The 22,376-nt window shown below is 32.2% G+C and overlaps 2 protein-coding genes across 2 annotated transcripts in view; one reads left to right on the top strand and one right to left on the bottom strand.

Annotated features, from left to right (window-relative positions):
* LOC144848543 (cyclin-Y-like protein 1) overlaps positions 1–22,376 on the bottom strand; it is a 70,056-nt gene that overhangs the window by 20,103 nt on the left and 27,577 nt on the right. The window contains exons 2-3 of the mRNA XM_078705350.1: positions 3,460–3,810; positions 572–634 (exon numbers count right to left, since the gene is read on the bottom strand). Of these exons, the coding sequence (XP_078561476.1) occupies positions 572–634; positions 3,460–3,658 (262 nt within the window). The 5' untranslated portion in view covers positions 3,659–3,810. The remainder of the gene's footprint in view (positions 1–571; positions 635–3,459; positions 3,811–22,376) is intronic.
* Positions 8,990–21,492, top strand: LOC144848493 (uncharacterized). Its single transcript, XM_078705269.1, has 2 exons — positions 8,990–9,366; positions 19,938–21,492. The coding sequence occupies exons 1-2, from the start codon at positions 9,337–9,339 to the stop codon at positions 21,051–21,053; spliced, it is 1,146 nt and encodes a 381-aa protein (XP_078561395.1). The 5' UTR covers positions 8,990–9,336; the 3' UTR covers positions 21,054–21,492.

Genomic DNA, 22,376 nt, shown 5'->3' on the forward strand with positions numbered 1-22,376 from the left:
GATATTGATAATATAATTAGAAATTGTGAAAAATTAATGATAATTTGAAGGCGAGATAATTCTAAATATTGTCTGGATAATATCCATAATAATGTAATTAAAAAATTCATTTTGACTTGGTAAAACAGCAATATTAACTCATAAATAGTGATTTTTTGGGAATGCATACATTTTGCCTGCACATTTTTGATAAGAATATAATTAAAAGAGCAGAATAAAAAACATTCAATTTACTATATAATTAACATATTAATAACAAACTTTTTGTTGATTTGGTTTCCAATTCATACAGTAATAAGTAAAGCACATTTCAGTCTTGAGAACTGTGAAGATCCACTGTATTATGAAAAACTAAAAAGTGTACTCAGTGTATTCATTTAATGTCTTGTCTAAATTATTATTTTTTAATCATATCGATATTTAAATTATATACTTTATCAATTTTCCAATTTACTTTTGTATTTGAAGAATAAAATATTTATTTGATTTTTTATTATTTAGACAAAAGATGGATAGTCAAAACAATTTCATATTTGGTTCTTAAACCCTAAAACATTGTCAGACAACTTACCTTTTTTCGGATAAAAAGTCAAAAACATAGTTCTCGCTCCTGGTTGCAGAGAAGGATCTGTATCTGAAAAATAGTAATTTTTGGTTTTTTTATTTCAGAGCATATACTATACCATGATAGGATGTGTATATCACTGATATAGGCAGAACGGTCCAAGATGAATCTTGGCTTTACTTTACTGTAGGCTCAGCTATTTAGCATATTATTAGCATCTTAATTTTTTTTATTTAATGATTATTTTTTAATGCCATCACCTGAAGTTTGCAAATACCTTAAAATGAAGGTATGCTTGATCAAATAAAAACCTACTAACATTTGACTTCATACTACAAAATTATTATTAAATTCTGAATTTCACTATTAACTGACACTGTGTCACATTACCAAATGATTTATTGAGCAATATACACTTTACAGGTAAAGCCTTTTAGTTAATCAAGAATATCTAAATCAGATGTAAACTGATCAACTACAGTGTATAATGGAGTCAATACTACCTGGCCAATTTTGGTATATTTTACCTCCGCCAAGGAGGTATGTACTGTAGACGATCGCGTTTGTCTGTTTGTTTTCATATAACACCTAAATAAATTCCTGTCATTTGATTGGACGAATGTGGGTTACATGGCGTGAAATAGTACGCATTATTACGATTGTTTAATATTCCTTTTTGATAAAATATTTTACCTCCGCCAAGGAGGTATACTGTACAGTATGTAGTCGATCGCGTTAGTCTGTTAGCAGGATTACTCAAAAAGTAAATTACAAGATCTTTACCAAAACGAAAATACAGATAGATATGTGGTCAATGACCACTTCATTAAATTTTGGAGGCAATCCGGACCACAGTCCCAATTCTGGACCACTTTTTAGTATAATTTTCAGACCTGCTAGTGTTAAAAGATAGGACAGAATTTTTAAAAGCTGGCAGGCAGTCTTAAAGTAACAAGTAAACTGCTAACAGCTAAACTACTTTTCCAAAAAACTTCATTTTTGTACAAGAGGCAAAAGTTACAATTTGTGATTTGTAATTTTAAAACATAATTTGATTTAATTTACAGGTTTTTTTATACGAGTAGTTTTCTTTCTTAATACGAGTAGTAAATTCTTTTCAAATTCACCCATTTGATTTTGGCGTTGCTGTTCTATTTTTAGTCAACTGATACTAAATTGTTAGTTGAAAGGCTGGTTACATAACCATTTACACCAAATTCGCATACACATGCTTATGTACAGTAGGCGGAGCTATGCACTCTCGGAGTGGCTTTCTTGTTTATTTCTGTAATCGAAACATGCCATGCAATGAGGATCCAAGATTGGGGTTGGAGGGGGTGGTGGCAGAGAAGGGTCACTAAAATAAACCAGGGCTGGCAGAGTACCTGGTATGTCATAAATTGGTCACATTTTTGAAGGGAAAGAAAACAGTGGCAGATCCAAGATTTTGAATATAAGAGAGAGGGTCAGATTTACTGATACAGTTTTAGTATCATTCTACCGTAGTACAGTAGTACTAGAGAATCTTTGCTTTGCACTATTTATAGCGCCCTCTATAAGATTCTAATTGATGTCATGTCATTTCCCGTAACTTTAGCAACCAGTAAGCTTGGATAAGGTCAGTGGCTATGAGCGCTCACTGGCTAAACGGAGCTTAAATTGAGCTTATGGGGAGCCCCTGAGCAGTGCCAAGATGAAAAAAACAGGCTACTGTGTCGAAAGGGCTAAAAATACCTGAGGCCTCCAGCGTTGGAGGGCCACTTAGGGTTCATAAACCTGGGGCCTCATTTATCTGCATTACGCCACTGGATAAAGTACCATATTATAATATAACTTAGACACAACGTAAAAAATTGCATCATTGTTAATGAATTTTTAATAATAATGAATCATCATTTATGTTGATTTTATACAGGGACAACCGAGATTGAAAGATCAGCTTTTGAAAACCTACTAAAAGGCCTACTACTAGTACTAGTCTAACCATTGAGGTATACCTACCTCCGTGGTATAATAACCTTCAAGGAATTGTATTATTATAGCATGGGGTATTAGAGGGTATTTTCACAGCTGATTGGAAAAGTTTTACTTTTACTTTCATATTGAATGAATACAGTTGCCCGCCAGTGTGTAGTGATCAGTGATACTGTACTTTCGCACCTAAAACAGTGAACATAACTGGGAATAAGACTTCACACGATCACCCACCATTATCGCAATAGGTATATGTTTTTTAATTGTGCTACGCTCAACAGAGTTCCAAAATTACAAAGATATACAATTGTGCAGAAGTACTTAGTACCCAGTGACCTACTGTACTGTAGCTGTGAATGCTTTGTCAATTGTATGACGCACTATACCACCCTCTGGAGAGGTGCGTCAATACAAATAACTGAAGATGCGGAGGAGCGGCATCAAAAAACCTAAATGGTACGTCAAATCAATGAATATAGTGTCTCAGGGGTTACTTACCAAAATGGGCAGTCATGGTGCATCATTGTTCGATCATTGATTTAAATGAAAATTGGTGAAAGTCACTTTTTTTGCATAATTGTATGTGACTCACATCGGACAAATGATGCACCTCTCCCAGGGATAGTATAGTGCATTATAAAATTGACAATATTATATAACTGATCATATTCATATTATACTGAATGAATTTCGAAGAGTAATTTTTATTTGAAAATGTGCAAGATCTGATATTATATTGTCCATCTCATCGTGATGATGATTATTTAAATGTTATGTCAAGAGGCAATCACAACAACAGGTTACATATAATGGCAAGTTAAGTAAAATATTATTATTATACAAGTATAATTAATAATACAGTAGGCCTAGGCCTAGTAGCCTTATATTTTAATTATTTTATGATGTAACACAACACAAACCTTCATCATCTGCAGGTTCTCTGTCACTGATGTGTGGCAATTGATTCACACTATCTGCTTCACCAGACGAAACATTTAAACCTCCATCTTGCTGTTGATAGCTTATTTCTCTAGGCCCAGTGTCTTTACTGTTAAGTGGCGTCCTATGCCGCGAGAAAACTGCACAGCAGCAGCGGGACGATGAATTTTTGTTGCCCATCCTTCTGCAAAAAAGGCCTAGCCTGGTCTTCAGCCGAGTGTCAAGGCCTAACGACCTGCAGTAGCTGACAGACTGAGCAGCTAGCCTAGCTGGCTACGCCTTACGTTTGCAAAGACACGACTACCTGGTGAAATCCCTCTTTCTCCTACAAACTGAGACAATCATTAGTTTTCTTAAATACAATCCATAAGCCGCATTAATGTATTTCAACAAGTTATGGAAGGTTTACATCTTTTCGCATGTTTTCCATCATCAATCTTTTTTTAGAGGGTAGGGAATTTAGCACTTCCGGATTATTACAAGAAGAAGATTGGACGAAAATAGCCGACGAGGTCCAGCCGCGCACAATATCAATAATTTTTTATGTTACATGTTTTATACTTGATACCCTTTGATGGCCACAGAATACAAAATAATACCGAATACAGGTATATAATTAACAACAACTTTGATCAATGTATGCACGGTTGAATGCATTAAAAAGAAAAAAAATTCTTTTCAGTGGGCTAGCGACTGAAGCATAGGCTAAAACAAATATTTTACATGTTGGTGGCGCAAAGTATGTTGTAGGTGTACAATCTAATTTTTATCACCCTATAACTATTCTAATGTTTTACTCTTTCAAATACATTAGTTACGTCGTTTTACAATCAATTTTACAATAGTGCTTCAATGAAATATTTCTATAAGTTACGTAAAAGTAATTAATATTACACACTAGGCCTAATATACATATTATTTTTTAATTTACTTTAAAAACTACAGGAAAAATGGTTGCGCCCTCTTTTTATTATTAGCTCCAACAGGCAGGAGCGAGTGAGGATGTAACCACCAGATGGAGTGAATTAAACGATGTAGACACATTTTTGAAAATAATATATTAAGAAATATTGCAAATTCTATTATTATTCCACATTTAACTTATTGTAGTGTAATCTGGGGTAATTGTGGCTCGAGCTTTCTAAAAAGAGTACAAACTGTACAAAATAGAACAGCCCGAATCATATTTGGCCTATCTTGGGGGACACACCAAGTAAAGATGCACTTCAGCGAGTAAATTGGCTTACCCTCTCAAAGATGAGTATGAATGTTGCATGTTAATTTATAAACTTATGACGGGGCGTGCACCCACATATCTATCAAATCTGGTTAAAAAATAATTTCAAATATAACTTTAGACATAATTGATACAAACCTCTATGTTCCGAAACCTCGCACTGAGTATAAACAACGTAGTATTTCTTATATTGCACATGAGACATAATGCTGGACCATCTCAAAATATCTTAAATTTAATTAAATGTTAATGTTGTGATAACTATGGCATATTAAATAAATAAGTTTTCAAGTCTTTTTTAAACGATGTAATGTTTGTGATTGCACGAAGTCTTTAAGGCAAGCGATTCCATATACTTATTTATTTCACGTAGGCCATATTACCAAAAAAATACACATCGATTATACATAAAATTGGAGTATTGATTGCCCTCCCAGAAGTGTCAAAGCAGGTATAGTTTCGAATGCATGAGGAGGAACTAGGCCTATTTTATTTGTTATGCGTTTTATTTTTTTTATATATATTTTTTTTCGTAACGGAACCCGGATAATAATTTAACCCAAGCTGATTGAAAGTTATCTTATGTGGCGGTCTCGGTATCAACGTTCTTTCTCTCTCACTTCTTATTTGCATAATTTGGGTATTTAAAGCTCTAACAAATTAATTTAAATTGAATATATAATAATAATTTATTTGAACATACACTTCGACAAAACACAAAATAAATAAAAACACATTGCAATGCTATAAGAGAAAATATAATAATAATAATAAATGTAATAATAATGACAAACAAACAATCTCTACAAATCCCCATTTTGTGAATAGTGAAACAGTTGTCTTTTCCTTTCATGTTATGTTTAATTATTTTAAAATGTTAATTTTAATTAAAAATTGATACCACTAGTATATCTTACTTTGTTTCATTTTAAAATGTTCGACGATTAAAAGAGAATATTAACGGCACTGCGGCATCAAGTGGGTCATTCGGTCTCTTTTTCAAATTGATTGAATAATTAATTATGGTCAATTAATTCAATTAATATGGAACTTAATTCGTCCGTGAACCGATCATTTAGCGACGTAATATTAGCTGATGCGCCGAACATTTGAAGTAGACTAACTGTACAACCTTCAAGATTGTGCTGTGTATATATCGAAAGCCTATGGGCCTATATTATATAATATGAAATATATAATTTTAATTGCTGTTATATTGCCAACTCAAATTATTACGTACACATGGAGGTAATAATTCTGCGACAACCCTGGTTTATTTGTTATTGCCATTTTAATGTCACAATAGTTAGTATTCATTTTGACATAAAATTGGATCGAGAAAAAATTATTTACCTGAAAAAAAAGCGCAAAAATATAGTCAAATTGGCTGCTAGCCAATGGGTTTTTGGTTGAATTCAACTGTTTATTTTGTCATTTCTATGGAAGTGATTACCTTTAATAACAAAATGGATTTTTCAAAGTTTATTTTACTGAGTCATTTTTCATGTTTTTGGGGGACAATACATCTTTAAACATTGGCTTTCTTAATTTCCCTTTTTATTTTTTTTTTATTTCTCTTTTTTATTGTTATATTTTGTTTTGTTGAAGTTGAAATTTGCCACTGATAAAAAAAAGTGCAGTGTCAATAAATTATTATTATTATTAACTAACTATTATTCACTATATGACCTGTAAGGGTAAGGTCTTTAACATCGTTAACAACTGACATTCAAAATTAGATCTTCTTTTTCCAATACGCCACATCATTGACAACATTGTTGAGTTTTAAACCTGCACGGAAGCCGGTTAAAATGTACCTTAAACAATTGCAATTATGATAATGAAATTAATGTATACTCCGAGTTATTCAAACATGACGGCGATACACCTTTATTATTTCCAAGTAATCATGCGAGTATTTAAGTACTTTTATTTCTGCCGCCAATTGCACCAGGTGAGGGATTAATACATTCACTATTATGTTATTTATAAAGAATAAATTGGAATGAGAGGAATTGCAGGATTTTTAAACGGGATTGGATAGGGGCTTGTCCTACATTTTGCATTTTAATTTTCGAAATTTAGTGTGGGATTGGATTTTTTTTTTTAAACTCATTCCCCACAAAAACAATACATGGCATTATCGTACACCATTTACAGATCCCATGACATTCGTCACATAAACAGCATTTCGTCCAGTGTGACTTCATAAGGTATACCGTAACATGTTAATGTTCCTTTTGTTATAACTTCGGAAAAATCAATTCTGTTATAGGCCTAGACTATAATAGGCATCTTAAATTTTCTTTTTCTTTTCATATTCGTATGATGTTGCTTTTGCTTATGATTTTTATGATTATTTAGGAATCTTATGAGAAAAGTATTTTTACTTCTATAAATTTCAAGATTCAATTTATTGTCACATAATATAACATACATGATATTTGTTTTCCTGAGCTTGGAAACATAGATACAATACAATTAAAACACAATATAAAAACGTAACACCTTAAAGATGTATTGTCCCCCTGAAAATTAATTTTTTAAATTTTTGTTGTTGAATATGCCATTTTAATGTCACATAATAGTTATTGACTTCGACCAAAAATTTGATCCAATAAAAAATTATTTACCTGAAAAAACTGGAATTTAAAGCAAAAAATGGTCAAATTGGCTGCCAGCCAATGGATTTTTGGTTGAATTTAACCATTTATTACGTTATTTTATAAGTGAAAACATTATTTTTTTCCGGTTTTTTTTCTACGGAAGTGATTAACTTGATTAAAACTACAAAGTAACCTATTCAAAGTCTGATTTAATTAATCTTCATTTTTCATGTTTTTGGGGGACAATACATCTTTAACTAATCTTGAAAATGTACATTATTATAGAAGACAAGCATATGGGAAAAAGAGTCTCTAAAACGGTTGGTTTTAACTTTGCATTGATTCCTAAAAAAATAGTCTGTATTATTTGCCTGCTTTATCGTTTAAATGTACGATTGTAACATTTTCTGTTTTGATGACTTTCATTTTTTAATAAATGTACATAAATAAATATAAAACAATTGTAATTTTTTATTTCGTATATATTTATGTGTTTATTGTTACTATTTGTGTTCATTATTATTGTTGCTAATTATTACCATTATTAAAGAACTTAAACATGTTCATTACCGTACTGGAATGCTCGGTTCTCACTTAAGACGCAACACAGGGACGAAAGCGCAATTCGACCAATCACAAGCGATGGTGATTCGAACTGTCGCTTTGTAATTGGTCATCTCGCTGCGTTGGTCTTACCATTCTTCCCTATTCTTACGTTTCGTCCTAGTGAGAACCAACCTTTAGAAAAAACAACGGAATCCAATTTATTGCAAACTTCTGCTTAAATTTGTTTTCCTTTTTCTTTATTATGATTTTAATTAACAAAAAAATACACGTCATAACGTTAAAGTTGTGTAGAACATCGGTACCATTAAATATTATAAACTATTATATCGTAAAAAATAGTACATGCGAATTAACGTAGTAGGATATACACGTTGATAGGATAAAAAAAATACGCAATTACCGAGTCAGTGGTGCTCGTCTGATCCCACGAGAGCCGTTCACACGGCAATAGAAACATACAAAAAGTAGGTAGCGCACCATATCGCAGTGCATATCAAAGGAAAATTGATTATGCCGACAGAAACTATTATTCACGCATTAAAGATAATTCCATTGAATTTTTGTTTTTCTAAAATCCATTTCGTCAACAAATTTCTAGATATTTGGTCGGATAACAACCATGATATTTGGTGTTTTAGCCATACAGGCGTGTTGATATTATATAGCGTTTTGCGACAAGAATTCCTAATAACCAAAAACAAACATAAAATTACATTAGCAAAAGTTTTATTATCGTTGGAACTATATAATGACATAAAGAGCTTAATCTTATCTCTTATGACATCATACCCATGCAAAGCTTATGTTCAATTAGGTGCCGTGTTTTTTTCTTTCTCTTCCGCAGTCAAATCTACACAGTGTCAAATATATTGAACTTGGTGTTTGATCAACCAAGGTGTTCAGCTACCTTACCGACACTTCTGCACAGGTATTTTACTTTTTAGCGCCGCCGACAATCAGGAGCGCGGCCGCCTTTAATCAGTTAGAATTTCAGGTTCCATTAATCACTAAACTGAAAAGGCAGCCTACAATTAGTTGGTCAACTTGCCCGCCTTTGTCCCGCCCAATCCAGCCCTGTACGTAATGAAGGACACTTTTCCTGTCAACAAATTCTTGTCGGCTGCTTTGAACCTGCTGTCAGGGTTAATAGATCGGCAAGCCTTACGTATCCACCATGACGCCATTCTATTGGTCCGCGGTAAACATCAAAAGCTTTCATAGTTAAGTTGATTGGCTATCGGCATATGAAAGAGGAAAATGGTCTCTGAAGTGAACCGCCTATTCACGCTTTGTGTACAAATGCAAACTAATTGAGTAGTTGTGATCCAGCCTCTTTAGACATGATATCATAAGAAACAGTCCCCGGCAGCGTTCATCTTCCACAAACGTGTTCATATTACTGAAATTTATGCTAAATTAAGTGTTATATTATTGAAGATTTGGCTGTCATGACGGCTACTAGTCGAACCAACACATTGGTAAGTACCTCGTTGTCAAAATGGACCATATTTCCGGGAAACTATACCTTCATTTTGTATATTATTATACCAATTATAGGTTTATGATTATACCATGTATTCAGTGTCATTAACCATTATCGCTAGGTTTGTAACATGTATTTTGGGTAGCCTGTAAAAACGACTCAGTTCTAAAGAAGTTACTTAACGGAGGAGGCTAATTAATAATAAATTAAAATCTAATACATAGAATGTTTAAAAATAATTGTATGATTATTCATATCATACAGGCTATGGCCATCTTTGCCACTTGTTATAGGCCCACGGTACTAACACATAAGTAAATCACCACCCTTGCTACTCTGTGATAATTAATTATGCACGTATTATATAATAAATAATAGACTCACATTGCATGGTTATTCACAACCACCCGTGGTACCCTTTTACGACGTGTAGGCCTACTTGGATAGCCCTATCGACATACTACTTGAAATTGTTGACCGTTGGTCGATATCTCTATTTAAATATGGTTTTTAGGATTGTCAGTGACACCCCCAAAACTTTATCAAATGTATCGCACGCGCGTTTATATACTGATAATAAAGATACATTTTTAGTACGCGCGCGTCAACCATGTCTCGTTTGTACGCGCACTGCAACTGCCTCTTCTTGTTACTGTTGATATCAAGTGTTCCAGTTTTTAAAATTCAAATCGTGATATTTTTGCTATGTTGTTTTCACAAGATGCTTTTAATGACACGCTTTTGAAGTTGTTTTCAAACCATATTTAGCCAAATAGGTGTTATAAAAACATCTTTACGAAATAGTTACGTCAAACACGTATCAAATTTTTGTTGACACTAATCAGATAAGAGATTACAGGCTGTCTATGTTTTTTGACGAATTTATCAACTAGATTGAATTATATTACATAGCTATTTTAACTAGACTATATACATGGGTACCATACCATTACCAAAATATAATTTTTAAGTAGGCCTATTTATGCATAAATTAAAAGGCACACGATGAAAACAGATAAATTATCATTATCACTTTCAGAGAACATAGTGATAATGATAATTTAACATTTTGAGGTGAAACCGGTGAAAAAATAATAGTCCAGTGCCTGTGAAGGAAATATATATATATATTTTTAAAGCGGGCTGACATAAGTCTAGGCTTATATAATACAGTACAGTATTTTTTTTTTAAGTTTTGTCCTAAAAAATTGACACATGTGCGTTTTTTGCGTTTGAAATAATACGCGCGTCGCTTGTCCAAAAATATTATGCTTATGTTATAATAAAGAATCTAGGGATTATGTCAAACATTATGTACAGTATGCATAGGTCTTTTACGGAGGAATCGGTTTCTCCATCTTCATACATTGTATTGTACATCTATACATTTAATAGCGTCGGAACGAAACCCTTCGTCCGATTGATAAACAGCTTCAATCGTGTTAATACACAAGATACATATTTATCAACATCTGAGATCAAAAGTCGTTTGTCGCTTTCAATAAAAATCAATCACTTTATACATTTATTTCCTTTAACTCTATAAATTAATCAAATAACTTTCTTCCTAATTAAATAAAGACAGAACAATATCTACAATTTGTATTAATTAATTATTTCACTAGCAAAAACAGTGTCGGAAGCCAACCAGGCCTCAATCATGGAGGTATAAAATTAGATTAATTTTATTCCTCCATACCTCAATCATACCTATATATCAGGCCAATAAATATCGTACTGTAGCAAAAATAAAATAGGCCTATACACAGATATAAAAATATGAATTTTCTGATGCGTATAGTGTAATTGCATTTTGAAATGTAAATTAAATTATTTCTACTTTAACATCATTTCATGATGTTCTGTCATCAAACGCCAATGTGTCACAACGAACCGCGCATACAAATGTTGATGTGAGTATACATAATATGTACGCGCGCGTCCACGTTTGCCTCTAACGTCACTAACGGTTGTTAACCAGTCACCACATCGTCTGTTTCAAGTGTCATTCTACTCACTTGGCCTAAATAATTACGAATAAGCTGAGGAAATTGAAATCCAACTTGTTTTTATAATCCAGCAAAAAGTCATTTGGGAAGACAGGAACAATAGAGTGATACCACGGAGGACCCGTTCGCGCCGGAACGGGAGTCATAACTCCAGGGTCGGTAGGCGAGGGGTGTTGGTTCGGAAACGGGACAAGACGTCAGTTGTCAATTACACTTGATGGTTAATTAAAATTGACAGCCAGGCTGTCAGCTGCACGTAAGGAGGTCTTCGTCGTAGCCTCAAGCCTCGGATACAACGCTTTAATTATTTACAAACTCAGCCTATAAGTGTTAACAAGCAATACAATCTAGACTAGAGATCATATTTTGATTGACTACGGTTTTTTTTCGTTACAGTTTTTATAATAAAGTAATATTGTATTTATAAATTATGAATGTTTTATTATTTATTTTATTATTAGAAAAACCAGATGGTTGAAATTAAGACAATAAAAGACATTTTAAATTAAGCATTTATTTAAAGATAATACTTATTGTCCCCCTGGAAAAAAATGTATATAATAATTATCATAATAATGATACAATTTAGGGCCTAAGAAGAAAATAAGTAAAAATGAATCGGGAAAACTAAGTAGGCTCTAGGCCTAATTTATTGAATCTCGTTTAGGAACTGTCTGGCAGAGGTAACTTAACCTTGCTTGTCGTTCACCCGAACAAGCAGGCCTAAACTCTATCCGGGTTATAATGACAAATAAATCCTTTAAAATAACAATTACCCTTTAAATTTACAAAAGTACAGTTTTTTCGGCAGTCGGTATCACATTTTATGAAACGAATCCCGTTCTTACATAGGTCGTGGGCTTATTTTGTTAATATAGTATTTGCCTAAGGCTAATACATAATTCAATCGCGCGCATCGAATTTGTGTCGTTTTTTCACATACAGTACGTTAAAATATTGATAAATGGCTGTATAATTTGTACGCGCGCGTCTGTGTCGTGTTGCTTCTTTGATAGGCGCATTCACACATTGATGAAATGGTTACGACATTTGTACGCGCGCGTCGGTGTCGTGTTATTTCTGTGATAGGCGCGTTCAAACATTGATGAAATGGTTACAATATTTATACGCGCGTCGGTATCGTGTTGCTTCTTCGATACGTGCGTTCAAACATTGATTTTAAAATGGTGGCCTACGTCACTAGTTTTGTTACTTTTCTTGGGTTCACGTATGAAAACTGTTGGCGTGTTACATTGTTTGACTTCTTAATGCCCGTTTTCACAGACAGTTCGACGTGCCTGGATTTATGAGTATTTCAAAGCATATGTTGCTTTAATGCTCATCGGTCAAAATGTAACTAGCTTGTTTAACAACGTCAGCGATTATGTAACTTGTACAGTAGTGTAATGGACTGACAGTACAATCGAAGCGTGTCGATACGTGAACTTGGCTTATCAAATATATATAAATAAATAAATTGTTGCGTAATTCTAGAGACGCATTTTAATAAGAAAAAGTGTAAACAGCTTTATTACATCTGTGAAACAACTGTATTTTTTTCAAATAGTTATACTTGTTCAGTAATTATCATTATCACTAAGTAGGCCTATAGAACAAAACAAAGCAAAAATAAAAAAGACACAAAAGGAAAAACAGTACGGTACGAAATGATTTTCAAAAAGAAAATTATAAACGTTGTAATTGTTTTTGTTTGTTTTGTCTCATGTACACAATAAAGGTTTTTCTTTTTTTTATTTGGGGTTTATCATTTTTTTTTAAATTTTGTGGTCGATTGCTTGTTACAATTCTGTTTTTTAAATTCCAATGTAATACTACATATATACATGACAGTTGAATTGCATTGTCAAAGATATAGGAGGATAGTTCACACCCGTTAAATAATAAATATGTAGTTAATAATTCCGATAGAATCCGCCCTTTAAAATGCAATACTACTCGATGTAGAAAATCATTTGTCCACAACTCAATACATGTATCCAACTCAACATTTCAAAGATAGTTAGTTTTTATCCCTCTTGTAACCATGTACGTTTTTTCTAATAGTCTTTATATATATTGTATCAATATTTATTACTGTTAAATGTTTTATTTTCTGTATTGTGAGTGAAATATAAGCATCAAGAAAAACAAATTTGTGTTGTGGTCATGACAATAACATTTTATCTTATCTTATCTAAACGTATTATTAATGATAATAGGCCTAAAGTCAGATATATAATAGTTTCACGTCACTTTCCTCATCATATTTTGGAGCAACCTGACCTTGTTAAAAACAATTCAGAAACAAAAGAATCGTTAAATCTTACATCGAAATGTCATGATTTCTAGGAGTGTAGGCTAGGCCTAAACTGCGGTCAGACTTTTAGAATATCATTCTTATGTTTGTTTGTAACCTACGTCACCATTTCAATTTCAATAGTACTGTAAAGCCTCTCTTTTAAAAAGTCAAATCACCCGGATGTAAAACTTTTTTTGCTTTACAATAAGTGAATTATTATTACTAAACCTATGCCTATAGCAGTTTCAGAAAAGACGAAACCGGTTATCTATTATAGCCTAATATGGGCTTAGAGGCGTATTGCGTATCACCATCATAATCGATAGATAATTTCTGGATTATAACATATTCACTTTATCGGCATCGTTTGGTCAACACGTTTCACCCCACGCTAACTGGTAGACCACCGTGCCGCAATCAATACTCGCGCTAATCAATTAATGTAGGCTCTAAAGTGTAAGTTCAAAAGTATAAATACGATAGGCCTAATCAAAAACTTTAGTAGGCCTACTCAAGGATTGATACTTTGTGCTGTGTGTTACTATTTGTTTTCTACTTCTTATTACATTGATTATGGAGTTGGCCTAAACACGGTATAGACTAGACCCACTTCCTGGATTTTCCAACATCGAACTTTACCACCATATTATTACTACTGCACCCGTATACCTATCAGGTTATCTCTCTAGCCATGACATTAGAACGTATTTCCACCCTTGTTCACTGAGACTGTAGCCATGTATCATAAAATATAAAGATTTTGTGAACGTCTACAGCGTTAATAATGTTTTTAAAGAGACCGGGTCATCGAAATAATGGACATATCGATCGTAAAACGATTTCTTTTGAGAGTTCGGAACTCTCAGTTTTTACATACAAAACCGCTATTGATCATGATACCATACACACTTACCACACACAAATTTGTATAATAATGCCGATTATAACCATTAGTGATGTTATCAACGATTAAACCGAAGTGAGAAGTCGGACGGAACGTAACATTTTTGTAGGCATGTATACACTTTTAACGAACGCACACTGCAATGTAAGAACACATTTAGACAATAAAAATAAACAAACAAAATAAGAAGAAATTATGTACGATAATAATTTAGAATTAAGTTTCAATTTAGAGAATATATATATAGATAATAACAATTATGATAACTAAATCGTCCTTCGTTGTTACACTTTGGGATTTTGGCCTAATGAGGAATTGGAAGTATTTTTTATTTGATTTTTTTATTTATTAAAACCTAATGTAGTCAAAAACATATGGTTCACGATTAAAAATGAAGAGAATACACAGTTTGAGGCTGAAACTATCAAGAATAATATTATACAGTATTCTGACAGTATAAAGTAGGCCTTCCTCCCTCCCTCCCAAACTGGTATGAAGGTTTCAACAAATACAAATTATATTTTCACAAATTATGTTTTTTTCATCATGATCTGATTTTCGGTAACTAATTCCTCAACACTTGTAATAGGCCTAATTGGTATGGTTTGGATCAATCCAAATAGGCCTAAATTATTATTATTATTCAAATAAAAACACAGATAGGCCTAAAACTTTGGCCAGTAAGAAATATTCTTTGCATTTTTCTTACAACATTATTAGAATGTAAACATTTTCTTTAACACAATCTTTGCTATTTTAGGCTTAAATCTCCGATCAAGTCGTTGAGACCTACTGTACGATGAGAACCGTCAACTACCTCATTTATTTTAGGCCGGACCTCTGGCCTAGGCCTACATTAATTGTCTTCGATTCTCTGCAAATTCTTTGTCAGAGAAGCAATCTACCAATACCTACTAATTTTATTAATTTTATAAGTGAAAACGGCTCTACAGGGATAAAATCACATTAAAATTAACTTGCTATGTAAAGTGCACTCCGAATCGAATCTCTCCCTCTCCCTGCTAGAGTAATATGCCACGATAATTTTTCCAGGATTAGTTCTTTGTAATAAACAAAACTAAGTTATTAAATATGTATGTTTTGAACACTAAGTCAAAACTCGCGTCTTAGCTTTGTTAGAATAATAAATATTTGAAAGAAAGAAAGTTATTTTAGAATTGCTAAGGAGAGTCCTACTATTATGTAAAATTATACGAATAACCGTGCTCCATAGGCCTATGTACAATTCCAAAGATAATTCTAACTGTAATTTTTGTTTTAAATGTTCAATCATTTTCAATAGTATTACTATTTTAACTTTGACCTATTTTTCAATTTGGTGTATAATTATTATCTTTATTCTTTGTTGTTTTATTGTGTTAACCATGTCAAATATTTCAATTTTAAATGGACCAATAGGCTACAATTTCTTGAACGCATCAAAAACATATTTAAGAAGAAGATTTAAGAAAAGTTGTGTCAGCAGCCAAGAACTTTCAATTTCAATTAAAATATAATAGATATTATATAAATTAATATATATAAATTATTATATAAATCCAAAGGCAAATTACTAAAAAAAATGACAATGCTGTGGGTATCAGTGGCTGGATCTCAATGGAGATACAAAAAAAAAGCGGAAAGCTAAATCAAAACGATAAAGTAATACAGCCAGAAAAGTTGGCAGAGCTTTCGGGCAACACCAGCCCTTCATCAGTGCAAGTAAATATGATTAAATTATTATATAAATATAGTTAAGTTATTCAACCAGATAATAATATACTTTCCTCTTATTAATTATCCATAGTTAGATTAAAATAATATACCTTTGTTAGACCAAATACATTGGACATTGAATTGCTGTTAATTTCCTCATATTAATCTATAGTTAGATTAAAATAATAGGCCTACTTGTTCGCCAAATACATTGGAAATTGAATTGCGTTATTATAATACCTAATAATAGCGGCGGCGTTCTTTAACCAGACTAATAATCCTCAAATTATAATATAAACTTGTCAGAATTATGTTTCTTTTAGATAATATCGGTCAAAACACAACGATAACCTTCCATTACAAATCAATTTAGTGGTAATCATTGGATTATAGGATTATATTTGATGGTTAATTTGTGAACGAATCTTGCGTACCGTCAGTAAAAAACATTCACGTTCTTATTCATATCATCGCCTTGGTACCGAACACTTAAATTGATTTTGCAAAACCTTGGTGAGGGATTTGAAGATCCAATGTTTCTTAGAACTGAAAATGTAAAATTATTACGTTTTAGTTTTATTAGCGATTTAAAAAGGCAGTTAGGCTTATAAACTAAAACACAATTACATTTGAATTTCTTAAATTTCAAACAATTACTAATTCGTTTACTGATCTTTTTTCCGCACGAATTTTTATAAAGTTAGGTTTACTTTGAATCTTCTCTAAATATATTATTATTTTGTCAACTGTAACAAAGTTAGATAGAAAAAGAAAATCCCTTATTGTTTTTACATCAATTCACATTTTATATCTAGCAATTAAGCATAATAATAATAATAATATGTGTTTTGTTTAAACTACATACAGTAGGCTAAATTAAACTTATAATTAGCAAACGTTTTTCGTTTGCTAATTTTATTATTGAAATTAAAAATTAAAAAATAAATTTATTATTCAAAGGTATCTAGGCCTACAAGTACTATTATTACTACTATTTCTTTATATTTTCTAATCTTTAAATAATTGTTTTTAAATCATTTTTTCTGAGATATCATTATGACGAAGTGAAATTTCATGTTTCTGATATTTTATAAAAAAAAACTTAATGCTTTAATTATTTTGTTTTATTCCGTCATATCACGCTTGTTGAAAATCATTGTTATAAATATACTATATATTTTAAGATGAATTTAAAACTAAATAACAAAGCTCAGAATGCATAGCTCAATCGATAACGTGAAATTCCGAAATCGTGAATTTTATTTTTTTTAAATATTGGATTCTTATTTTTTAACATAATACATTGATAAATCATGAATCTTATTTCTAAAACAAATTTAGAAATCTTGATTCATATTTTGAAATAAATTTCAAAATAATCTTGATTCTTTAAATGATTCATGTATACATTGCTTTTTAAAATTAGATTTATAAGTAAACTGCCCAATGCATAATAAGAGAAAATGTCTCTGATGTTTCTTTGTTTCGTGCACAATGACAAAATATAATTCTAAACTAAACTACTTTGAAATTAAACATAAAATAAAGTATTACATTTGTACAAGCCTGGGTTTAACGAAGCATTGCCATTTATTTTGTAAATTTACAAAGTTATGTCAATTTTTGTTGAAACGTGACATTAAAAACATATTACGTTGTCGCGACAAATTTGCTTTCATAATATTAAGTTAACTTGTTACCATGAATCTACTGTTATTCGACAAACCGATCTTTCTCATCTTTTTAAATTCTTGTATAAGTATATAGATCTGCTAGTATTTGATGTGGAGATTTACCTGTTCTTTATATTGTATGACTTGTGAAGTGCAATAACTTGTTTGCTCTTTCAGATAACATTTATAGTTGTCTTTAAGAGAGAAAATTGTAAATTATAGATCTGCTATATTACACTCTTTTAGTTTTTTGATTTTATATGAAAAACTGAAAGATGTACAGTATGAAATTAAAGTGGGTGTTTTTAGTCGCGTGGACGCGACTCTATAGTTCACTATGTCGGTCTGTCTGTCGGTCTGTCTGTCTGTCTATCGATCCGGTATCACTATGCGTTTTAGCACGCGACTTATGGCTGTTGGCCTTGTTTTATCAGTATACGGTACTTTTATTAATCTATAAATTAAGGTATAACCAAATGAGTTCGTACAACAACGCAGCAACAATTATACAGTACGGTACAATCTTACAAAACAAAACGATATATTTTTTTAATTCAATTTATCAAAATTTTCATTTGCCAAGAAAATTATTTTTTTGTCAAATAATAAATACAAATTGTTAATCCAATCGCATTCAATATGTTTTCAACATCAAATTCTTACATAATTATGTTCTTTTAAGTAGAAATTCAATATTTGGTATAGGCCTATACCTAGTTAGTTATTTACAAATTAATATACAAATTTAATAACTTAAAAATTAATTTGGATCTTAATATGATAGGAGAGAATTTTTATTTTGTGTTGATCCAATAGATTATTTGTACTTTTTGTATACTTTTTGATCTATTGAATCAATAAAAATCTCTTTTTCGACAGTGGTGAAACAGATCGAATGTCGTAAAATAAATATCTCTGTTCAATTTATGATGTCGCCTTTGTATTCTTTATTGTATTTGGTAGAAAGTTTGAACAAACACATTTTTTTCGAAAATTTTTTGAATAGTTCCGAACTCTTCCATACTATTTCATAGTTTTAAGATAACTTTGCACAATATTATTATTATTATTATTATTATTATATGGTTTCATTTATATAAATATTACTTTCATAAACAAGTGACCATTCGAAACTACTACTGTACAAAAACTGTACATTCAAGCAATTGTATTTTAAAATATTCACAAAAATGTTTATTTTTAAAAACTTGTTTTATTTCTATGTATTTTTCTATTGATATTTTCATCATTCGTATTTGTACCATCTTAGTTAACAGGGGCTGGTTAAGCACATCACACGATTATTACTTTTGGTTTTTCTATACACAACATTTTTTTAAAGATTAGAAAATAAAAAAACACATCTTCATTCATTCATTTCTTTGGTAAAAATCAATTTTAACTACAATGCAGATAGTACAATACAAGCTAATCACTATTTTTTTTTATGTATAAAACTGCACTAAATTTAAACATCGTCTATTCATCATCAATTTCTCCATAAATTTCGTTTTTCAGTAAATTTCGTTTCTGTACAACAACAACACCACCCGTTACCTCTTATAATAATGACTGCAATTATACATACCGATAACATACATTAATTTACTTAATGTTGTTCAAATATTAGTAATAAAGTTGTTAAAGTACCGGACAGTAGCCGGCGACCATAGTAGTTTACGTGGATGATTGATGCCCGCCGAGTTATGGAAATGATAAATTCGCGCCATAAACCATGCATGAACGTATAACTATTATTGTCTGCTCTGTGACTGATTAAATTACATTCGTAATAACAAACCCGTCATTATTTTCGCTATATCGCTTTGATCGCACTCATCAAAACGTGCCGACACATCATTGAAATACTTGTTTAATACATTTATGGAAATAATCATTTTCCGATAACCTCGTATATTTTTTTTCAATATTATGTTAATGTGAATTTCTTTTATTTTATCACAGAATTTCGGTAACCCACTTGAAATGCTGGTGGAGACGTGCAAGAACGTGGGGAAAGGCGACCCTGTAGTAATGCCAAAAGCGGCTTCAAGTCATCTTCATGAGTTTGTTCCGCCTCCATTACGATCACAACCGGATGCACATCACCATGTCATGGAGTCGTCAAGACCAACCGTTCCTAGGCTAGCAACTGCTTTGATTTCACCACTACGACAACCGGTAGCGACGGTGGCAACATCGTCTTCTCATATGCCAACGTGTTCGCAATATAATCTACCATTAACACCACCCGCAGAAAGTTCAACTGCAAAACATGATTTATTTCGCATGGGGTGTAGATCTTCGTGTTCTTGCGGAACGTCCAGCATGTTTCAAAGACCGTATTATTCACATCTTCGACCATCGGAAATGCCTCTGTATTTACCTATGGACACATGTACATTCCCAGCGCCGAGCCTAGTAAATAAATACATGGCATCTATGGATTCGCTAAGATGTCAACCAGGCCGATGCCCTTCCACGTCATCCTGCTGTAGGCACTATCCAATAGTTCCCGCTCAAACATCTCCTACCAACAGTTTACAATCACTGACGTCACCATCGTCATTACTAGACTATTCTAGTTTCCCGTCACAACCGGGAGCATGTATATCACCAGCATACATAACTGGTATAAACGATTTCTTACCGCATGTTGGTTACACTCCGCAAATACCTTTTCACCCTTCACCAACTTCAATGTTGTCGAAATTGGCGGCGCGACGATGCAGACGGTGCCAATGCCCGAACTGTCAAAAACCAACAGACCCAGCGGATAAACACAAGAAAAAACAACATATTTGTCACATTGAAGGGTGCGGCAAGGTTTACGGTAAAACGTCCCATCTAAAGGCGCACCTCAGGTGGCATTCCGGCGAAAGACCCTTTGTCTGCCATTGGTTATTTTGCGGTAAAAGTTTTACCCGCTCTGATGAGTTACAGCGCCATCTTCGAACACATACAGGAGAAAAGAAATTCGTTTGTTCAGAGTGCGGTAAACGATTTATGAGGAGCGATCATCTTGCTAAGCACACAAAGACTCATATTGTGACGAAAAAGAAAGCGACAAAGGATACTTAAACATTATAACAATATTTTCTCAAACATTTTCTACTTAACTCAATCTCGCTTTAAACATAATTTATGCTCCGTGCAGTAGGCCTATTTGAAATGATATTTGTTATTGTTTCACAACGTTATTATTCCTTATAATAATCCAATGATTGAATATCAGTCTAAATTGTACGGAGTGACCTCTCAATCAATAGAATTGGATTGAAATCTATCATTATTAAGTTGAATATTGTACTTTATCGATTTATATTATGTAACTGTGCGTCTTTTTGGAGGAATTATTCGTCCATGGTTTTAATTAGTCTCATATAGTTCAGTTAACTATGGGTAAAGTATACAGAGTGTGAGCGTTTTATAAAATCGTTTAATTTATTAAATTAAGATATAACAAACAAATATAGTATTATTAATTTATAAAATTCATAGCAATTATATCATTCCATGTTCCAAGTTATTGCGTTGTGTTTATTATATTTCTGAATTATTGTAACTTTATATACGAACAAATATTTAAAATGAAGGTGTTGCGTTATCTATATACGCTGCGCACAACGCAAATGCGTATACATTAATATGATAGGCCTACTAATGCTTGGTTCTCACTAGAGAAGAAACATGAGGATGTAACGCTATGTAAGTGATTTGACCAATCACAAGCGATGGATTATTTAAACTTGTCGTTAATCAACTCGCTTGCGTTGCGTCTACGTCTCTAGCTGGAACCAAACTTAATGGAGGGAAATGGTGAACCGCGGCGATAACATCACTAAAATTGGCATTTTGGATAGATTGTAGCCTAAACAAATACAGATCTCCCTAATGATTTTATGGCGTAGAGTATAAAAGCCATATACAAAATCCATACAAACTTTGGGAAAATTCATAACTTGCGTTTGAAATTATAAATACGCCATAATAAGCATGGAGAAATTAGCGCCACTAAACAATTTATTATGATTTCATACCCAAATCGATTGTAAACGTCTGCCATTTCCCTCTATTAAAATTTAATAAATAGGCTATTTGATTGGTGTCAGGGCCGTGTGCTTGGCACAATTTACCTTATCCTATGTTTTTTAACGAGTGTACAACTTAATACTTTAAGGCTTTAAGCCACGTTTTGTCTGAATATGAACCGTTGGTATGTTTACATTTTGCAATCATGGCAACTAAATTACAAAGATGTATTGTCCCCCCCCCCCCAAGATTAATTAAATCAGACTTTGTATAGGTTATTTTGTATTTTTAACAAAGTTAATCCCTTCCGAAAAATGTTAAATAGTCAAATTCAACTAAAAATACATTAATTGTTTGCTTTAAATTACAGTT

The sequence above is a fragment of the Antedon bifida genome, chromosome 1 (assembly GCF_963402885.1).
Source record: "Antedon bifida chromosome 1, ecAntBifi1.1, whole genome shotgun sequence".
Taxonomy (NCBI): Eukaryota; Metazoa; Echinodermata; class Crinoidea; order Comatulida; family Antedonidae; genus Antedon; species Antedon bifida.

Bases quoted from the DNA above. Each gene is read 5' to 3' on its own strand.
- LOC144848493 (XM_078705269.1), top strand. From the start codon at position 9,337: ATGACGGCTACTAGTCGAACCAACACATTG. The intron at 9,367-19,937 runs GTAAGTACCTCG...ATTTTATCACAG, and splicing joins CTAGTCGAACCAACACATTG to AATTTCGGTAACCCACTTGA.